Below are 16,138 nucleotides of genomic sequence, written 5' to 3' on the forward strand. Positions count from 1 at the left end.
CAATTGAAAGACACCGATGAAAACAAAATGATTTGATATGTTATATGTTGAGATTCAAATAAAATAAAAAATAAAAGAAACATTTTCTTTTTTATTTTACTTTTTGCTTCAGTATTACAATAAAAAAAGAAGAAGAGTGTGTAGTTTTATTATTGCTATCTGAATTCAAGTACACTTAATGTAATGAAATGTGTGGAGTTGATGTTTTAAAGACAGTGGTTTAGCAGCATTTCATCCAGGCTCAATGCCTGATATAGTAAAAAAAAACCAGAGTGAAAGGGAAACTTGAGTCTGAACACTAAGCAGAAAAATATTTTAATATTAATATCGCAGCTCCACATGCTTTCAGAAGAATTATTCCAAGTAGAGCTAAGAACATATACAGTCAGTGCATTTAAATTACTCGTCAAGTACAGCAGAGAGTGATAGAAAAGGACATCAGCATGATTCTCCTGACAGCTGAGGACCTGGAAGATGAGACAGTGATGGGAGGGATTTTACTAAAGACCCAGAATGGCTCTGATATTAGCCACAGTTTTCCTGTAGCTGATGTATGGTGGCTCCCCATTAAATCTGAAACCAGCTCTCTGTGCCCAGAGTGAAATAAATGTGTATATAGATGTTGTTGTTTTTTCATCAGGCACTTGTACATTTCTCTGTGTTGTTGAAGCTTTTTTCAGCCAGTGATTCAGTGGCAGGTAATGAACCTGTTTTTGTGCAATTCTCATACTGAAATGAGGACTAAAGGAAGTGCACCAAGGGCAGGATGACACAAAACATCAAATATGTTCAATATGATACAGATGAACTCATGTTAATGTGCTCCTGCTGAGTAAAGGAGACTTTTTAAAGCTTCTTTAATATTATCTGCATTAGGACTAAACAGACAGAAACATAAAGTCAGAATCAAAGCTTTTATAGTTGTAATATTCTTTCAGAGTCTCTCTGCCTCTGCTCTGCTCTTGAAGCATGACTCCACTCCAAAAAGAAAACGTCTGCAGAAAGTCCCATCAGCAGCTTATGTAATTGTCATTTTCCTTCTGTTGGGCTTCTAAATGATCAGTTTAGTCTGATTATGGGATTTGGGGACTGGCGTGCTGTGTCAATGGAAATAAAGATGACTAATCCCAGTGACTTTTAAGCTGAGAGGTTTTTAGAAGTGTTTAAATCTTTCCTTTGGAAACTAGTTCTGATCCAACCTCAGACTTTGAAATGACAGTGTGAAATATTCGACTGTAGATGAGCACATGAGCTTGTTGACTCGTCAGGTTTTTTTAACATTTGTCAGCAGAGCACAGGGACATTTATCCTCCATCCGTTCATTCTGTTCACATTTTTACCAAAATAAAAGCCCACATTTTAGGCGAGGAGGGAAAAAACCTGTAAATATGCACCAATTTCAGCTTTAACATGGAATTAATGTAACTTATTAATAGTAACTAACATTATATACTCTAGGTTTAATAAGGTTTCGAACCTATTTGTTTACAACAAAGCTCCACTTATTCACTTTTAAAATTCCTTCATAATTAGACAGAATGGTACAGAGTAATACATAATTAATGCAGCACAATGCATTAATGTAATTCGTGATTTGTTGTTAAAGCCTAAGGGGGGGGGCAGGAAACACATTCAGATGAATCACTGTCGATGCACTGAAGCATCTCTTTGATCTGTTTGTGGCTCACGAACAGTTTCAGGCTCATTTGTTCTGTAATTTGTTGCATTTATTTAGTCAGCAGAGCAGAGGAAAGCAGAGTAAAGACAAACCACACACAGTCCGAGGAACGGGTTGACCCAAGAATAAAAGTTTTTACTTTAGAGAAACATTCCTTCTTCTTTGAAAAGAGACTGAAAGCAAAGAGCTGCTGGCTTGATAAAAGAATGAATTTAGTCTTTCTGATCCCCAGAGACAGCACAGACACGTCAGTCTGGCTCTACTGTATTAATGGGACAGAGCTTTCAGTGGGAGGGACCTCCCCATTAAAGACAGTAGCTATAAAGACAAGACTGCAGCCGGCACAGTGATGAAGCAGCGGAAGAGAGGGAGACGGTGTGTGTGTGTGTGTGTGTGTGTGTGTGTGTGTGTGCGTGATTTAAAATAAATAAATAAAAGAAACACTTGGGTGTAACAGAGAGGAGAGGCTGAGCCTAAAGCAGAGGAGACAGGAGCACAGTGAGGTAGGAGGAGGAGGAGGAGGAGGAGGAGGAGAAAGAGTCAAAGAGAGTGAAGAGAGAGGGAGAGAGAGACATCAGAGCGTGGAGCAGGTTCTTTCTGAAGCCCTCGCACTCAGACCCAGCAAACATGCCTAACTTTGCCGGCACCTGGAAGATGAAGAGCAGTGAGAATTTTGATGAACTTCTTAAAGCCCTGGGTAAGCCACCTCTCTGCTCTCTCTGTTTTGTTTTTTTTTGACCCTCTTTTTCCTCAGTCAGAGCTACACCCCTGCATGAGGTTGATTATCCACCGTGCCCATCCAGACAGAAGGTTTTTTCCTTGTCGTTTAAGAATGACATGTCTGACTTTCAACAACATCATATTGTTCGGAGAAGCTCACTGGGAACAGGAGGCAATGATCAGGGAGATGCTGCTGGAGGGAATCCCCTCTCCTCTACAGGAGATAAGAAACACTGGATGCTAGATTCCAGTCTAAACAGACATGGTATTGTTACATGCAGAGAGGAGGAGAGGGGGGGCACAACATTATTCATGTTAAGCGTTTAAGTAGGGCATGCATTAGCCATGCCAGGGGAGGTCTCCGGAGCCCAGTGTTGTTCCCTTGTCTCTTGTTTTTTTTTCATTCTTAACTGATGGTTGTGATGGTTTAGATTTAGACCAGTTTAACTGGGTCATTCAATTGTGCTGCAGCATTTTGTCACGCCGGGACTGTTTGAAGCAGACAGGGCGCTGCAAAAGGCTGAGTGTCTGCAGAATAATGTAGAAATCTTCAGGGAGAAGCCCCACTGTGAGCATGTACAGAGGAGAAGCTCCAGCAGCTCTCCGGGAAGTTTTGACATGGAACTGGATTACAGTCCCAACTTTTTACTTGTAAATATTTCCAGGTTCAGCACAAAGTGGACAGATTAAGCTGAAGCTATCTGTGCTGCAATGAAGCAGGGTGAATATTACTGTAGCTGGCTACAGGCTGCAACAAATAAAGCTAAAGATGCTGCTGGTTTTGGTGGTAAAATAATAAAAAAAGAGTAAAGACGCTAAGCTCTCCAACTCTGAGTTAAGGCTTCATGGTAATAACTTTGGTGGGATTTCTGGAATGTTCACGCAGTCATCTTTGACCTCAGGTTACTATTAAGGCAAGTCCATGAAGACATGGTGGCAACACAAGTGGATGCACCACAAAGTGGCCTCTTTGTTATTTATGTTTAAATGGACATTTGACCACAAATGTCCATTTAAACATAAATACTCCATAAGTAATTGACTTTGGCCTCATTGCAGAATTACTGCAATAACTTGAACTGTATTTTCCTGGAGTCATTGACCATACCTTCAAAGATCACCAAATAATCTCGTAATCTTAATCTTAATCTGAATCTGAATCTGAATCTAATTCTTAATCTTAATCTTAATCTTAATCTTAATCTTAATCTAATTCTTAATCTGAATCTTAATCTTAATCTGAATCTTAGTGACTTTCTGGAAATCTGAAAATAGGGATTTCGATGCCCACTGAACAAACTTGACCTCCTTTGCTGTTTTGTTTTGAGGTTCATAAGGCAACAGCTCCTCTGATCTAAAGTCCGAGGGGGAATCAGTCACCATCCGAGTTTAGCACCTTGTTCTTGTGCACATTACAACCACATCTGCTGGTTTAGATCAACTGTTAGCTCTGACATAAGGCTTGGGTCTTACTGTATGTGACAGAGAGAGGGAGCGCAATGAGTAGCCAATGTGGATTCCAGTGCGGCAGTGCCGCCACTTTCCATCAACATCTTTATAATTAACTGTTGAGGTTCCCCCTGCAGTAGGAGGGTCTGGTATGTCCAGAGTCTGTGCTGATTGAACAGAACCATATGAACCGATGAGACTCGGAGCTCCAAGACTGAGAGCAAGCCTTACCATTACAAAAAATTAAATACACATATAAAGCAACAGAAATGCAGTTTAAAGGCGACATTTGAGCACATGCACCTGTAAGAACTTTACAATCGTGTCCAAAACATGTAGAAAGTGTCACCTCTTTGTGAGTAAGGACAGACTGCTGGGCTCAGTGATGCTCATGCATATTTAATGCTATAAAAACACATGGTGTGATCCCTCAGATCATGGGTGGGGTCGAGTAAGCTGTCCCACTAATATGGTTTTAATCCTGGGTTTTGACCAAGAACACACCACAAAGGCTTTAGGGTAGGAGTTCTCCTTTATAAGTCATTTTGGATCCTTTTAAGTTATTGTTAAATTCACCTTTTGATGTCAGTTAATAATCATGGGTGCAGCCCCTGTTGTCTAACCAACGTGCCAGATGGCCTTGTACAGTCAAAGCAGCCATGCCAAAGTCTCACCACAAACCACATGCAGGCTCACCATCGGACAAAGGGGCAGAGCCCGAGCTGACCTCTCCTGACATCTTCTGGAGTTGCTTTTCTTTTGCCTTCCGGACACGGCCAAATAATTCCTTTTGTGGATCTCAGTGCCAAAATTCCACAGATTTCTCCCAGTTTTGAAGAATAGTTGTGGTTTCTGTTGGGACCACAGACCGTTTATTGGTGCTATGTACCCCGAAACAATGCACCCTGAAACATTTACATTTCTGTCATTCTTGGTTAAAATTTAAGCAACATGCACACACGGTGATACAAAGAGACACGCAGCCAGCTTGTCTCAGGGTATTTGAGCTTCTGGGATGATAGAAGCTGGCATCAGAGCCCAGAGAGGTGGAAAGGAGGCGACAAATGACAGGAACCTCCTCTCCTGTCTTAGATATACTCCTGGTTTTGTTATTTATTGTGCAAAATACAAGAAGGCACCCATGTTAACGTGTTTTTTTGTGAAGGGTGATTGGTTTTTAACACGCTGATCATAGACCACATGAATGTTGTCTGTCTTTCTTCATCTTGAGGAAGAGGTTGCCAAATCAAGGTTTGTGTTGATTAGTGGCAGTTATCATCCAACTTGAACTTTCGGTTTGCAGTGGAAGAGCAGTCCTCCTGTCAGCTGTCATTTGGTGGCCCTTTTCCAGCAGCCTTCTCTTTGATCCTTGGAAAACAGAGGCTATCACCTACATGCAGACCTCACCGACTTGGCTTTTGTTTGAACACCCAGATCTCTGTCTGATCTCTGCCCTGATCAGGATTATGTCCTTTCAGGAGTGAACGCCATGCTGAGAAAGGTGGCTGGGGCAGCAGCCTCCAACCCTCACGTGGAGATCCGTCAGGATGGCGAGCAGTTCTACATCAAAACCTCCACCAGTGTGCGCACCACCGAGATCAACTTCCACATTGGCGAAGAGTACGATGAAGAGACAGTGGACGGACGAAAATGCAAGGTAGACCTAACATGAATGCGTCACACTGGATGTAGGTGGATCTGGAAGAGGTTCTTATCACATCATTTGCTTTGGTTGTGTGTTCAGTCTATTGTTTCTGAAGGTTCAATGAAATATTAACAGCCCGTCACAGCTTCATCAATTGGTATCACGCTCACGTCTGAACAGAGAGATTGGGGGCAGCTTGAGTTGGGAAGGATGAGAGTTTCTCTCTGAACCTCTTCAGGCCCTGAGGGTTGGGATCATCTCATCCTCACACAGAGCTCCACACACACACACAGACACACACTGGGTGAATGGTTAGGGAATTATACATTCCTGGAGCTCATAGAAAGGAGCACAGACTCCAACACTGAGACATTTACCTCATCCATGCAGGCTGTACCTTTAGATAAAACGGACGAGGCAGCTCTATTGTTGGGTTTGATAACATCTATGTGAAAACAGGATTTCTTCCCAAAAGCTGAGCTCCACCTGTGATTTTAATCAGTGTGAAAGCACAAAAAACATAACTCCTCTCTTCCATCTGCTGCTCATCTAATGAACACTTATCTACAATATATAAATATAATAGGGAGGCGTCAAAGCTGATATATATGTGCTGTGTTATTCAGCATATGGGAGAATCAGCGGTGAACTGTGGGGCACGTTGCAGCAAAATGAAATCTAAATTGGATCAATGAGTAAAACAATCATGCATTCATCCTCTGGAAGGCTCACAGCTGTTTATCAGCCTGTGCCTATAGCAACCAGGGGCTGAGCAGGAGAGAACAACACATTGTCTGGATACAAACATGATGCCATTTCGTCAGCGTGTTGTCATGTCAGGAGTCAGGTGGAGTAAAGTTTCTTGGTTTTATAACCTCTAAAAAAGGTAGAACTGCTGATCAATGTTAATTACTCTAAAAAAACAAAAGAAGGATGAAACGTGAGGTTTGAAGCCAGAAATCCTTCAGAGAGTGAATCTCAGAAAGAACATGACTTTTGGAGAGCTGTGCTGCGGTATATCTTCCCGCCTGTGTGTGTGTGTTGCAGTGAGTTATATAACTGATGCAAGACAGGTAGTAGCTGACAGTAAAACTTGTCGAGCTTCTTGAACCACTGCATGAATTTAGAGCTTTAGGGAGGCTGTTACCTCTATTTCAATCATGAGAGACTCAGCGAACTGAATGAGAAAGAATTTATTAATACTATAGTAGACCTGGTGGTGGTGTAGAAGCAGGAGAGCAGGAGAGAGGAGGCCTTGAACTGCATGGATCGGGAGGTGCTTGGGGTGGAGGAGGGTTGCCGGATTCGATCAGGAGGCGGCTGGAGAAGAGACAGAGGCTTTTACATTTCTTGCTACGCTATGATTGGGCAGGAGAGGGACAGATCCACAGCTGATTGGTGAGGGAGGTGCCATCTATTAAACACCTGACTATGTGGGAGGCCACTAGAGGGAGTGCAGTGCGGAGAAAGAGAGTGCGAGGATGGTGGAGAGGGAAGCGGATAGAGATAAGAGGTGGATGATGTGAAATAGAGTCTTCATGACTGAACTTACGCTGAGAGCTACATTTCTATTGCAACAGGTGTTATCGTGGTGACAGCTAGTGTTGCATGGTGCAGGTTTCAGCTGGCTGATCTCACAGCATAAGCTCTGCATTAACGTCCCTTTATTTTCTTGCTTTCTCTCCCAAATGCATAGACACACACGTCTGGTTCTGATTTGATTTGCATATGACTGAAATGTTACCCTCTCTGAAATTCTTTCCAATAGAACAACTGTAATATTCATGCTTGTGGTGAGAGAAGACATTCTGCACATTATTGAAGGAAAATGTGTAATTGTGTGCATGCAACACATAATTCAGCCAGAAGCCTGGGAAACTGTGGATCTGTGTTTTCTCCAAACCACAATGCCCTTGTTGGTGTCCAATAAGAGTTCTGTCTATATCACTAGAGTTAACACACAGAATATCAGCAGATTTCTGGTGTTTTCACTTTTGAACTGAATGTTTCAGGCAGTGAGAGCAGACACGACCTATTTCGGATAGAGACAGCGCGGCTCCTTCTGTCTGAGCCCTGGGGCATGCTGGGTACTGGGCAGGGCTAGACGGTTCCCAGTGTGGCTTTTCACCACATGAAGCCTCTTTTCTATGAAGCCAGACAGTCAAGTTGTCATCATACATTTCTCACATGCGTTTTTTTGTTTGGGTTGCTGAAACATCATCACATCCTTATAATACAGTGCAGTCAGAGGGCAGAGATTCTGCCCACAAAGATACCCCCAAGCGGTTTAACCCCCAACATGTTACTGGGCTCAGTGTTATAAATACAGTCCTGCACCTCTAGGGAAACAGCAAAATCATGGTTCAAAGCATGCACCAACGTGTCTTTTATGCAGTACATAAAGAACGGAAACATTTAATTGTGAGCTCTACATCTTACAAACCAGTTTTTAAATATATTCTTCAAACTGCAGATCAGCCAAAAACTTGCTGAATTTTTGTTACATGGCTGCTGGTCACAAGTGAGTCACGTATGGCTTCTTATTTGTATCGAGAAGTGCAGAATTTTGTGTTTTTTACAGATTCTTTATAATGAAAATAATGAATTTTTGGCCATTTTTTAATCGAGACATGTGAGGAGTGTCATGATTTTGGGTTCAGACCACAGAATACTTGATGTATTCAGGGACCATGGGAAAGTTTAAAGCCCTGCCTTTTCTTATTGGGCTACAATGAGTGGTGTGAGAGGTGTTGAAGTTTGGAGTTCAAAAGGGTTAAAGATTTGCTAATGCATCAGTGTTAGAATTCCTCCTGGAGTTTTTTTTTCATCCTTCTGAGCAGCCACATCTCATTATGACTTTTCCTCTGTGCTGAATCCCTGCTACTCTCTCTCTCTCCTCCGTGACTCTGAGACATCCCATCACTTTCTTCTTCCTACGAGTGAGAAGAGTCTGTCTGATCCCACCACACTAGCACAGATTAACTGGAGCTTTTTAACCTTGTGGCGGTGTTAATCAGCCCTCTGCTCTTCGCCAGGCACAGATCAGTGTGTAATCCCCTTAACTGCGGGTGCAGCCGGCCTGAGCCAAAAAAAACCCACTTAGCCAACCTGCTCCACCTGAGAGTCCGCCAACACCCTGCAGACAACAATGAGCCTGTTGCATGAGTGATAAGTTTTGAAACTTGGAGACTGTGATGTCAGTGACCAAACTGTGGAAGGAGGATAAGTCCTAAAGCACAATGACAGTGTGATTTAACGTAAAAAACTTTAAACCAGAAAATAAGACCGAGCCCAAACAAGACAGAGCAAAACCAGTGGTGTGGATTTGTTTCGTGTGAACAAGTTTAAAACTGTGAGAATTTGTCTGTGACCAATCCATCCAAGTCAGAGCCTGAGACTGATGCTAGTGCTGAAACAAAGCCGTGGCTAATTGACTCTCTGGGCTCGGGGTTTATTAGGACAAAACTCAGGCTGTGGAAAAGCCCCGCTGTTCCTCAGCTTGGCAAAGACTGTCAACAGCCGCCTGCAGGGAACCACGGCGGCTTCCCCTACCTTTATACGGTGATTAACATTTGCACTCCGAGAACCTTGAGGCCACAAAACTGAAAACTGCTAAAAACGAAACAAACCCAGCATCAAACAGAATTATTTAGGAAACACAAGCATAGAATCAAATGTATGTCTACTGAAGGCCAGCTGGTTTGGTACATGCTGAAGTTTGACAGTGATGATGATCTTATGAAGTAATGAAATATATGAGGTCGGCTAATGGAGCCTACAAGCAGAACAAAAGACTCACCTCTGTCCTCATCACTGATGAATGTTAAGTCTCTGATAGGCCATTTATATCAGTTACTTAGGAGAAATTTGTCAAAGTCTAACTAATCCCATTAGTCATTATTGTTTTATGTATTATTTTTATGTATTGGAATATTATTGTAGTGAATCAGTAGATACAGACCCTGTCCGACCCAAACGCTGAGAGAGGTCTGTATATATTTCTATTTTCATTCTGCTGAATCATTAGATATTGATTATTAATGTCTGGGCACATATAGATGAACATATAGATGTTGGAGCCTGGCAGCAGGGATTAGCTCCCATACTGAAGCTGGCCGTTGATGCTGGACGATAAGAGCTACTGCACAAAAGATGTTCCAGCTCATCCTGAAACGTGTCGGCTGTGGATGAGATCAGGGCTCCGTGAAAGCACTAAAACATGCCTGTAGCATCAACATGTTTGTGTCTTCACTGTCTATTCCAACAACAACCCAGCCACTGCTGCGCTGTAGAAGTCATCCAACAATCGAACTGCATGATGATGTGGATACAACACTTTCCAGACCTTTACTGTGTGTTGCCTTGTGCACAGGATTTTTTTTGTCAATTGGTGACTTAGTCATTCTGATAGTGTGTGTGATTAGAGACAAGCTACATGAAGATATATCATTTGCATATCCTCACACTGACCTATCCACATTGAACCTCTCCTTCCTCTGCAGAGCCTCGCCACCTGGGAGACAGAGAACAAGATTTACTGTAAGCAGACTCTGGTGGACGGTGACGGCCCCAAAACCTACTGGAGCCGAGAGCTGATTGGAGATGAGCTCATACTGGTGAGGAAAGAGTCACCTTCTCACTTAAAGCTTCTTAATAAATGATTTCTTAGAACAAGAAGAAGTTCAGTTGCTCCTAACCCCTGCATGCTAATCAAAGAGAGGATCTGAAATCTGTACGGCCTGCGTGTTACATCGCATGTTCTCATGCAGAAGACGTCAGTAACATGGGCTTTTCATGCAGCAAGTGTGCTCTGTTTGAGAAATGGTTAATGAAATGAGGTAGTGAGTGTATGAAGTCACCCTGGAGATTCATCCGTAAAGGAAATGAGAGAAGCCGTTTTCCCAAGGAGCCGAGCTTTTATCCAGCCTGCAGAGAGACGTGAAAGGAGAACAAGAGGAGCTGCTACGCTGACGTTGCAGTAATACCCTCTGTATTTAGCTAGATTAATATGGTGAGGAGTCAATGGGTCTAAAGCCCCTGGAACGATGCGCAGGGGAGACCAACGCAGCGGACAGACAGTTCTCAGGGACTCAACAGCTTTCTACTCTCAGCGCTCGGTGCTCCCACGCTCTGCTTTGTTGTTCTTTGAGTTTTTGATAAGACAGATGTCCAAAAAAAAGGCTCGAAAGAACAATATAGAAGGTTTAAATGCGGATAAAAGTCATCACAGGATGTTTGTGTGTGGCTTCATATTACAGGAGGAACAGATTTAATCAAATCTTCAGTGCAGCTGAGAAGGCAGAACATTAAAAAAAAATCCTTGCAGAATGTGTTGTAGCGCCTGTGCCCCTCAGGTGACACTTTGGCCCTGCTACCCTGGAGGAGCTGAAGCATTCACACCCTGACGGAGTGTCAAGAGTTTCTACTCTAACCTCTCTGCACGCTGACCATCATGTAGACTACAACACAAAACACCCAGAACATTTATAGTAAGAGGACCCTGCATGGAGCTGCATCTGTCCATTCCCACCACAGAGAGAGAGGTCACGCCATGTATGAAACCGGCTCCCGTGCAACACGTATTTGTTGCCATGACAACGTTAACAAGTAAATCTTGTCATCATTCACCTGAGACAGCTGTCCTAGTTTTAGTGTTACTGCAGCTTCACGGGACATGAAAGCTGTTCACTCAAATTAGGCTCAATGATGAGGAAATCAGGAAATAACCTCATGCTCCTTAGAATCATCTGTGCACCCAGACAACCTTTTCTTTTTCTTTTTCTTCTTCCTCTGGGACAAACAAACACAAACACACACAAAAAAACAGATTCTGAATCATATCTGCGATCCCCAGACACAAGCTGACAACTGTCAGAGCTGAGCCATAGCTTCAGACTCAAAGGAAGGACTAGCAGTCACAAAGCAATGGTCTGATTGTGTGTGACAGTTCACAGTGGAAGTGGGGCACATTTCCATACGATTTGCATGATCCGTTTAATTGGTTTAGTCTGAAATCACTTTAAGCGAAAGGCTGTGTCAGCCTGCAATAACGTGAGAAGATTAGGTACCAAGTTTCCTTTGGTTTCATCATCATCATCATCAATCCTCACTGTGACGTTGTACTGAAATGTTCTTTTTGTCTCGTTCAGATTTTCGGGGCAGATGACGTCGTGTGCACGCGGGTTTACATCCGGGAGTGAAGCTACGCAGCCTTCATCAGCATCAGCCAGGAGTCAGAATCCCTCGTCTAAACCCAACAACGCCCCATCATGCTAACACGCTAAAGCATTTGCAAAGTGTCCTGTGTAATCTCTCAGCATCAGTCTGCATAGTGTCCACAAACAATAGCACTGTCTCTGTAATTTGGTTATTCGTAGTGAGTATTGTGTCTGCAGTGCAGTAGCTGGATGTCCATATCTGCAACCCCTGGATTGAGTAGGATGTAGTCATCAGACGCATTAATCAAGTGTACATGTTTGATGAGAGGAAACAAATAAACAAAGGAATGAATGGTATCTAAGAGTCTTCTTCGATGACATGAACTTCCATTACAGGTGCCTCTGACACATGTCCCCTCTCATTGTGCCTGTTGCTTAGCTGGATGAGGAGATTTTTTTCATTTGAAGACGCCTTCTGTGTGTGAGGCAGAAATAAGGAGGATGGTCCTGGTGTGACTTGCCCTGTCGTGGAGAGCCACAGACACCATCATGTTTAAGCTCACCTCATCCATCTGACCTCTTTTGCTTCACCAGCCTTTCTAACGTGATTGCCCAGTGATCTATGTTTGCCTCGTGTCATCTGTTCTGCCTTGTTTTACCAACAGAGAGATGAGACAGAGACACGAGCAGCTTGGCTCAAAGGAAATCTCAGTATAAACATGTGTATAAAGTCTTTAGCAGCTGAAAAGGTTCGGTAAAGACCAAAAACTGAGCTGAAAAAACGTCTGTTTCCTCCTAAATTTTACTTGCTTGAGGCTACAGTGTTGGTCTCACACAGCCTGCTAACATAAATGAACCCATTCACACAAGTAGCAGTCCAACATTTTACACTGTATCGATTCACTCTGTGTCACTATACTCTTGGTTCATTTGCTTCTGTCTGTCAGTGTCTGTGCTCCGGCTGCCTGAGCCAGGCCGCGCACTACTAACATACAAATCTTTCAATTGAAAAACCATTGGGGAACTTATTCAACTCACTTCCCCCGAGCAGGTGCACATGACATGAGTCCGTGGTCGGGGGCCAACACAGCCTCGGCCTTACTGCGGTGAAAAGTGTTGCAGGCTCAGCAGTGGTCAGAGGCCTTGGCGTCGGAGTACGGGTCTGTCCTCAGGGTGGATATGGCGAAAGTGGCACAACATCAAAAAACAAAAAGGCAAATCTGTCTTTGTCCTTCATGGCTGCCAGAGATTAAAAGGTTGTCCTTTCAACGGTCAGCCTCGCCAGGACTAACACAGCAGCATGGCGACCGTTCCCATTCCTCAACGCCAAGACTGCGAGGACGAGTCTATGGCGCCCCTGCTTTTTGACCTGGTATCCCCTGAAAGAATGAGTTTCCTCCCGAGTGCACCACAATACTCCGGGAAGCAAGGGCCAGGGCGCGCGCCTGCTGTGATGTTAATTTAATGACGTGCTGCTGTTCAGATGGCAGGTCCAAACAGCTGAATAAAGGGATTGTTGTGGGTTTTTTTGGGGGGGACCATTTTGTAGAGAAGGGGGCCCCTCTCTAGCCTGTCTTGCTGCTCTCTTCTGGGCACCAAACAGAGGAACCTCTGTGAGTACATCAGCGTACAGTGCCGCTTCCTAAAGGGAAAAAGATCAAAAGCTTCTCCCCTCTTCTTCACTTGGCGTCCCAGTTTAGCTCCAGGGCCTGAGGTTTGCTGGATAAAGGGCTGGTTAGGTTTTGTGCACAATAAGACCTTAGAATAAGAAGTGCACACTTAACGGAAAGAAGAGCTTATGGTGCTGCAGGGTTTAGAATGTGTAATTAATGACCAGCTTTTTTAATGACTAATTAATTCTTTTGATAGTGTTGGGCCAGTCTAGCTGCTCAGTCATGAGGCTGTTTGTTCCCATGCTGCTAATGTTTGAGCAGGAATAATGTTGAACATGTGCATCACTCTAGAACACTAGTAGTGACTGATTAGCTATACAACAGCTGGGGCTGATGGGAATGTCCAATCTTCATGCACTATGCCTGGACAGGAAGACCTGAAACAAGCGTGCTCATCATTAACCATCAATCAGAATGAATTATACTGACAAATGGAATATATCCAGTGTCATGCATCCCCAATATCAAGAGCAGAGATGCATTGCATGAAGTGACCTGTAAGTCCAATCCAGCTCATCATCACACATACACAGTGCAGATGTTTCCAATACTTGGATGGGTTTAGAAAGAAAAAGCGACTTTTGGTAAGGCCAGGCTGCTTCAGTGTTCAAACATAAAGGTGAATTCATGTGTCTACTTTTCAATGAAGGCTCAGGCTCAGGCTCAGCGCAGTTCAAATTTATAGTCGATCATTAGCTTTTCACTTTTGGTGATCACAGTGTATTTAAGCACCAAAAATGATAAATGTGATGTTAATTTTGTGGCCAAACGCGTACAAAGACACATCATCCAAAGATGGGTGCCAAAGATTTTTTCATTATTTGATCAGAATGCTAATCAGTGCTCTTGTGTTTCACCCTGGCAGATGGTGCTGCCTGACTCTGCTCTGGTTTTGAAGGTGTAGCATGCAGCCCTTTATCGCACATGTATCGAATTAGAACACCAAAGGAGGATGGAAAAGGTCAAGTTCAGCCAAGTATGTGTGTGTGGCTGAGTGTGTGTGTGTGGCTAAGTGTGTGTGTGTGTGTGTGTGAGGGGGCTGCTGTCACATTAAATTGCCTAGCTTGCTTTGTGCCGCTGACATCCCCGATGACTTTCAACTTGTGATATATTTAGTCACGCTTAAGTCTCAATAAATGGCTTTCTCACGAGAGGACATGCACATATTCAGAGGGCGATGAAGAGAAGAAGAGGCAGAGACACTGCAGATCACACCAGTGACGAGGTCTGTGGGAAATATTCCAAATTCTAGGTCCACATTTCCCATTATGTTTAAGTTTAAATCTTCTTTCCAGTTATACTTTTGGCTGCCTTCACGGTCAGCATCTGTTTGAGGTTGAGGTGCATTCAAGGACACTCCCAAAACTCCCAACAAATATAATAATCATCTCCCAGCAAAAATAAATCTAACAATAAGAATTAAGATAACACTTTTTTGTGTCACCTGATTGTAATTCAGTTCTGGGAAGAGCCTCAGTGATGTACATTAATGCTAATAAATCCTCATATGATAACACATGACACCACCGGAGATTAACACAAACATTGAGAGTATTTTTCAACTGTGACAGATGAAACATTATGAAACAAGTGTCTTAAACATCACTGACAAGTTTAAAAAATTCCCAAAATATGACACAAGTGTGTTTCAGCCAGGTCCGACATCTGTAAGGTCCCTGGAAACCTCGTCAGACATCAACTGATGAGGCGCCATGGCTTAGTTGGTCAAAGTGCCTGTCTAGTAAACAGGAGATCCTGGGTTCGAATCCCAGTGGTGCCTTTATATAAACTGTGCTGTATGATCTGCATCTTATAAAGTATATGAACATCTGATCATTATGTCTGTGAAACGGTTAACACAGGTTGTTGAGGGCTTTTTTTGTCAGTTGAAGTTGCCGGAGCTGAGCAAGTCAAATCATCTGTTCAGCAGAGGCGGTTATGTAAGAGCAGCAGACTCGGCTAATCCTTTTACAGAGGAGAGAGGAGCCTGCGGGTAGAGCTTTCTCATCATTGAGACAAATCAGCTCATAAAGCAGACGTCTCAGCCGTGCATCCAGCACACAGCGAAAAATCCTCTCAGACACGCAGCAGCCTCTGCGACGAGGCAGAACTCAGTCACAAAGTTGTAACAGACAGGTGGCGTGTGTAAAGGAAAGCGTCGAGTACTTTGTGTTATTAATAGCAGCTCTGATTCATGCTTCTTATTCTTTTAATCCACCAGGACTCAAACCTCCAAACTCAGTCCAAGAACACCTCCCAAATCTCACTGAAGCTTTTGGATAATCTGCCCTTATTCAGCAATGCTGCTGACGTCCTGTGCCCACACAGTGCAGACCTGTATTTAATGCTCTAAACTTCTTGCCAAGACTGTGCCCTCCACTATGAAGTGCAGGCTGGGACGCCGTGCAGCCCCTGCTAATAGGAATAACAAACAGAACCTCAGCCTAGTCTCTCTCAGTGAGGTAATTGCTCCGAATTGTGAGAGCCAAGGCCTCTGAGCTTAAACGACAATACCAGCACTGTGGTCGTGACAACGGGTTTGCTCTGCAAGTCATAAGTTGCGGAAGCACAGATATTAATGGGCCAAAAGCTGTTGAGGGTTCAGGAGTGTGCACTCCAAAGAAGTAATCATGCAGAAGAGCTTTGGAGGGAAGGGGGGAAAGGAAAGCCCCTCAGCCGGTGCTGCCTTTGAGGAAGTCCTTGTTAGCTCTGCCGGTGGGGGGCATGCAGGGCTGTGCTGGCATGTGTCAGCCTCACTCCTCATCAAGGGCCTGGCACCACCACGTCCAAGTGGGTGAAGGATGTGTGTGTGTGT

The 16,138-nt window shown here is 43.6% G+C and overlaps 1 protein-coding gene and 1 non-coding gene across 2 annotated transcripts; both read left to right on the top strand.

Moving 5' to 3' along the window:
* Positions 1-2,169: 2,169 nt before the first annotated feature.
* crabp1a (cellular retinoic acid binding protein 1a) lies at positions 2,170-12,007 on the top strand. The gene is made up of 4 exons (XM_028431196.1): positions 2,170-2,375; positions 5,326-5,504; positions 9,995-10,108; positions 11,642-12,007. Exons 1-4 carry the CDS (start codon positions 2,306-2,308, stop codon positions 11,690-11,692), a joined length of 414 nt encoding a protein of 137 aa, XP_028286997.1. The 5' UTR covers positions 2,170-2,305; the 3' UTR covers positions 11,693-12,007.
* A 3,022-nt stretch (positions 12,008-15,029) lies between these two features.
* Positions 15,030-15,103, top strand: trnat-agu (transfer RNA threonine (anticodon AGU)). Its single transcript has one exon. It is a non-coding gene; the product is annotated as a tRNA-Thr (tRNA).
* Positions 15,104-16,138: the final 1,035 nt, after the last annotated feature.

This window comes from Parambassis ranga, chromosome 19 (assembly GCF_900634625.1).
Source record: "Parambassis ranga chromosome 19, fParRan2.1, whole genome shotgun sequence".
NCBI classification, from domain to species: Eukaryota; Metazoa; Chordata; class Actinopteri; family Ambassidae; genus Parambassis; species Parambassis ranga.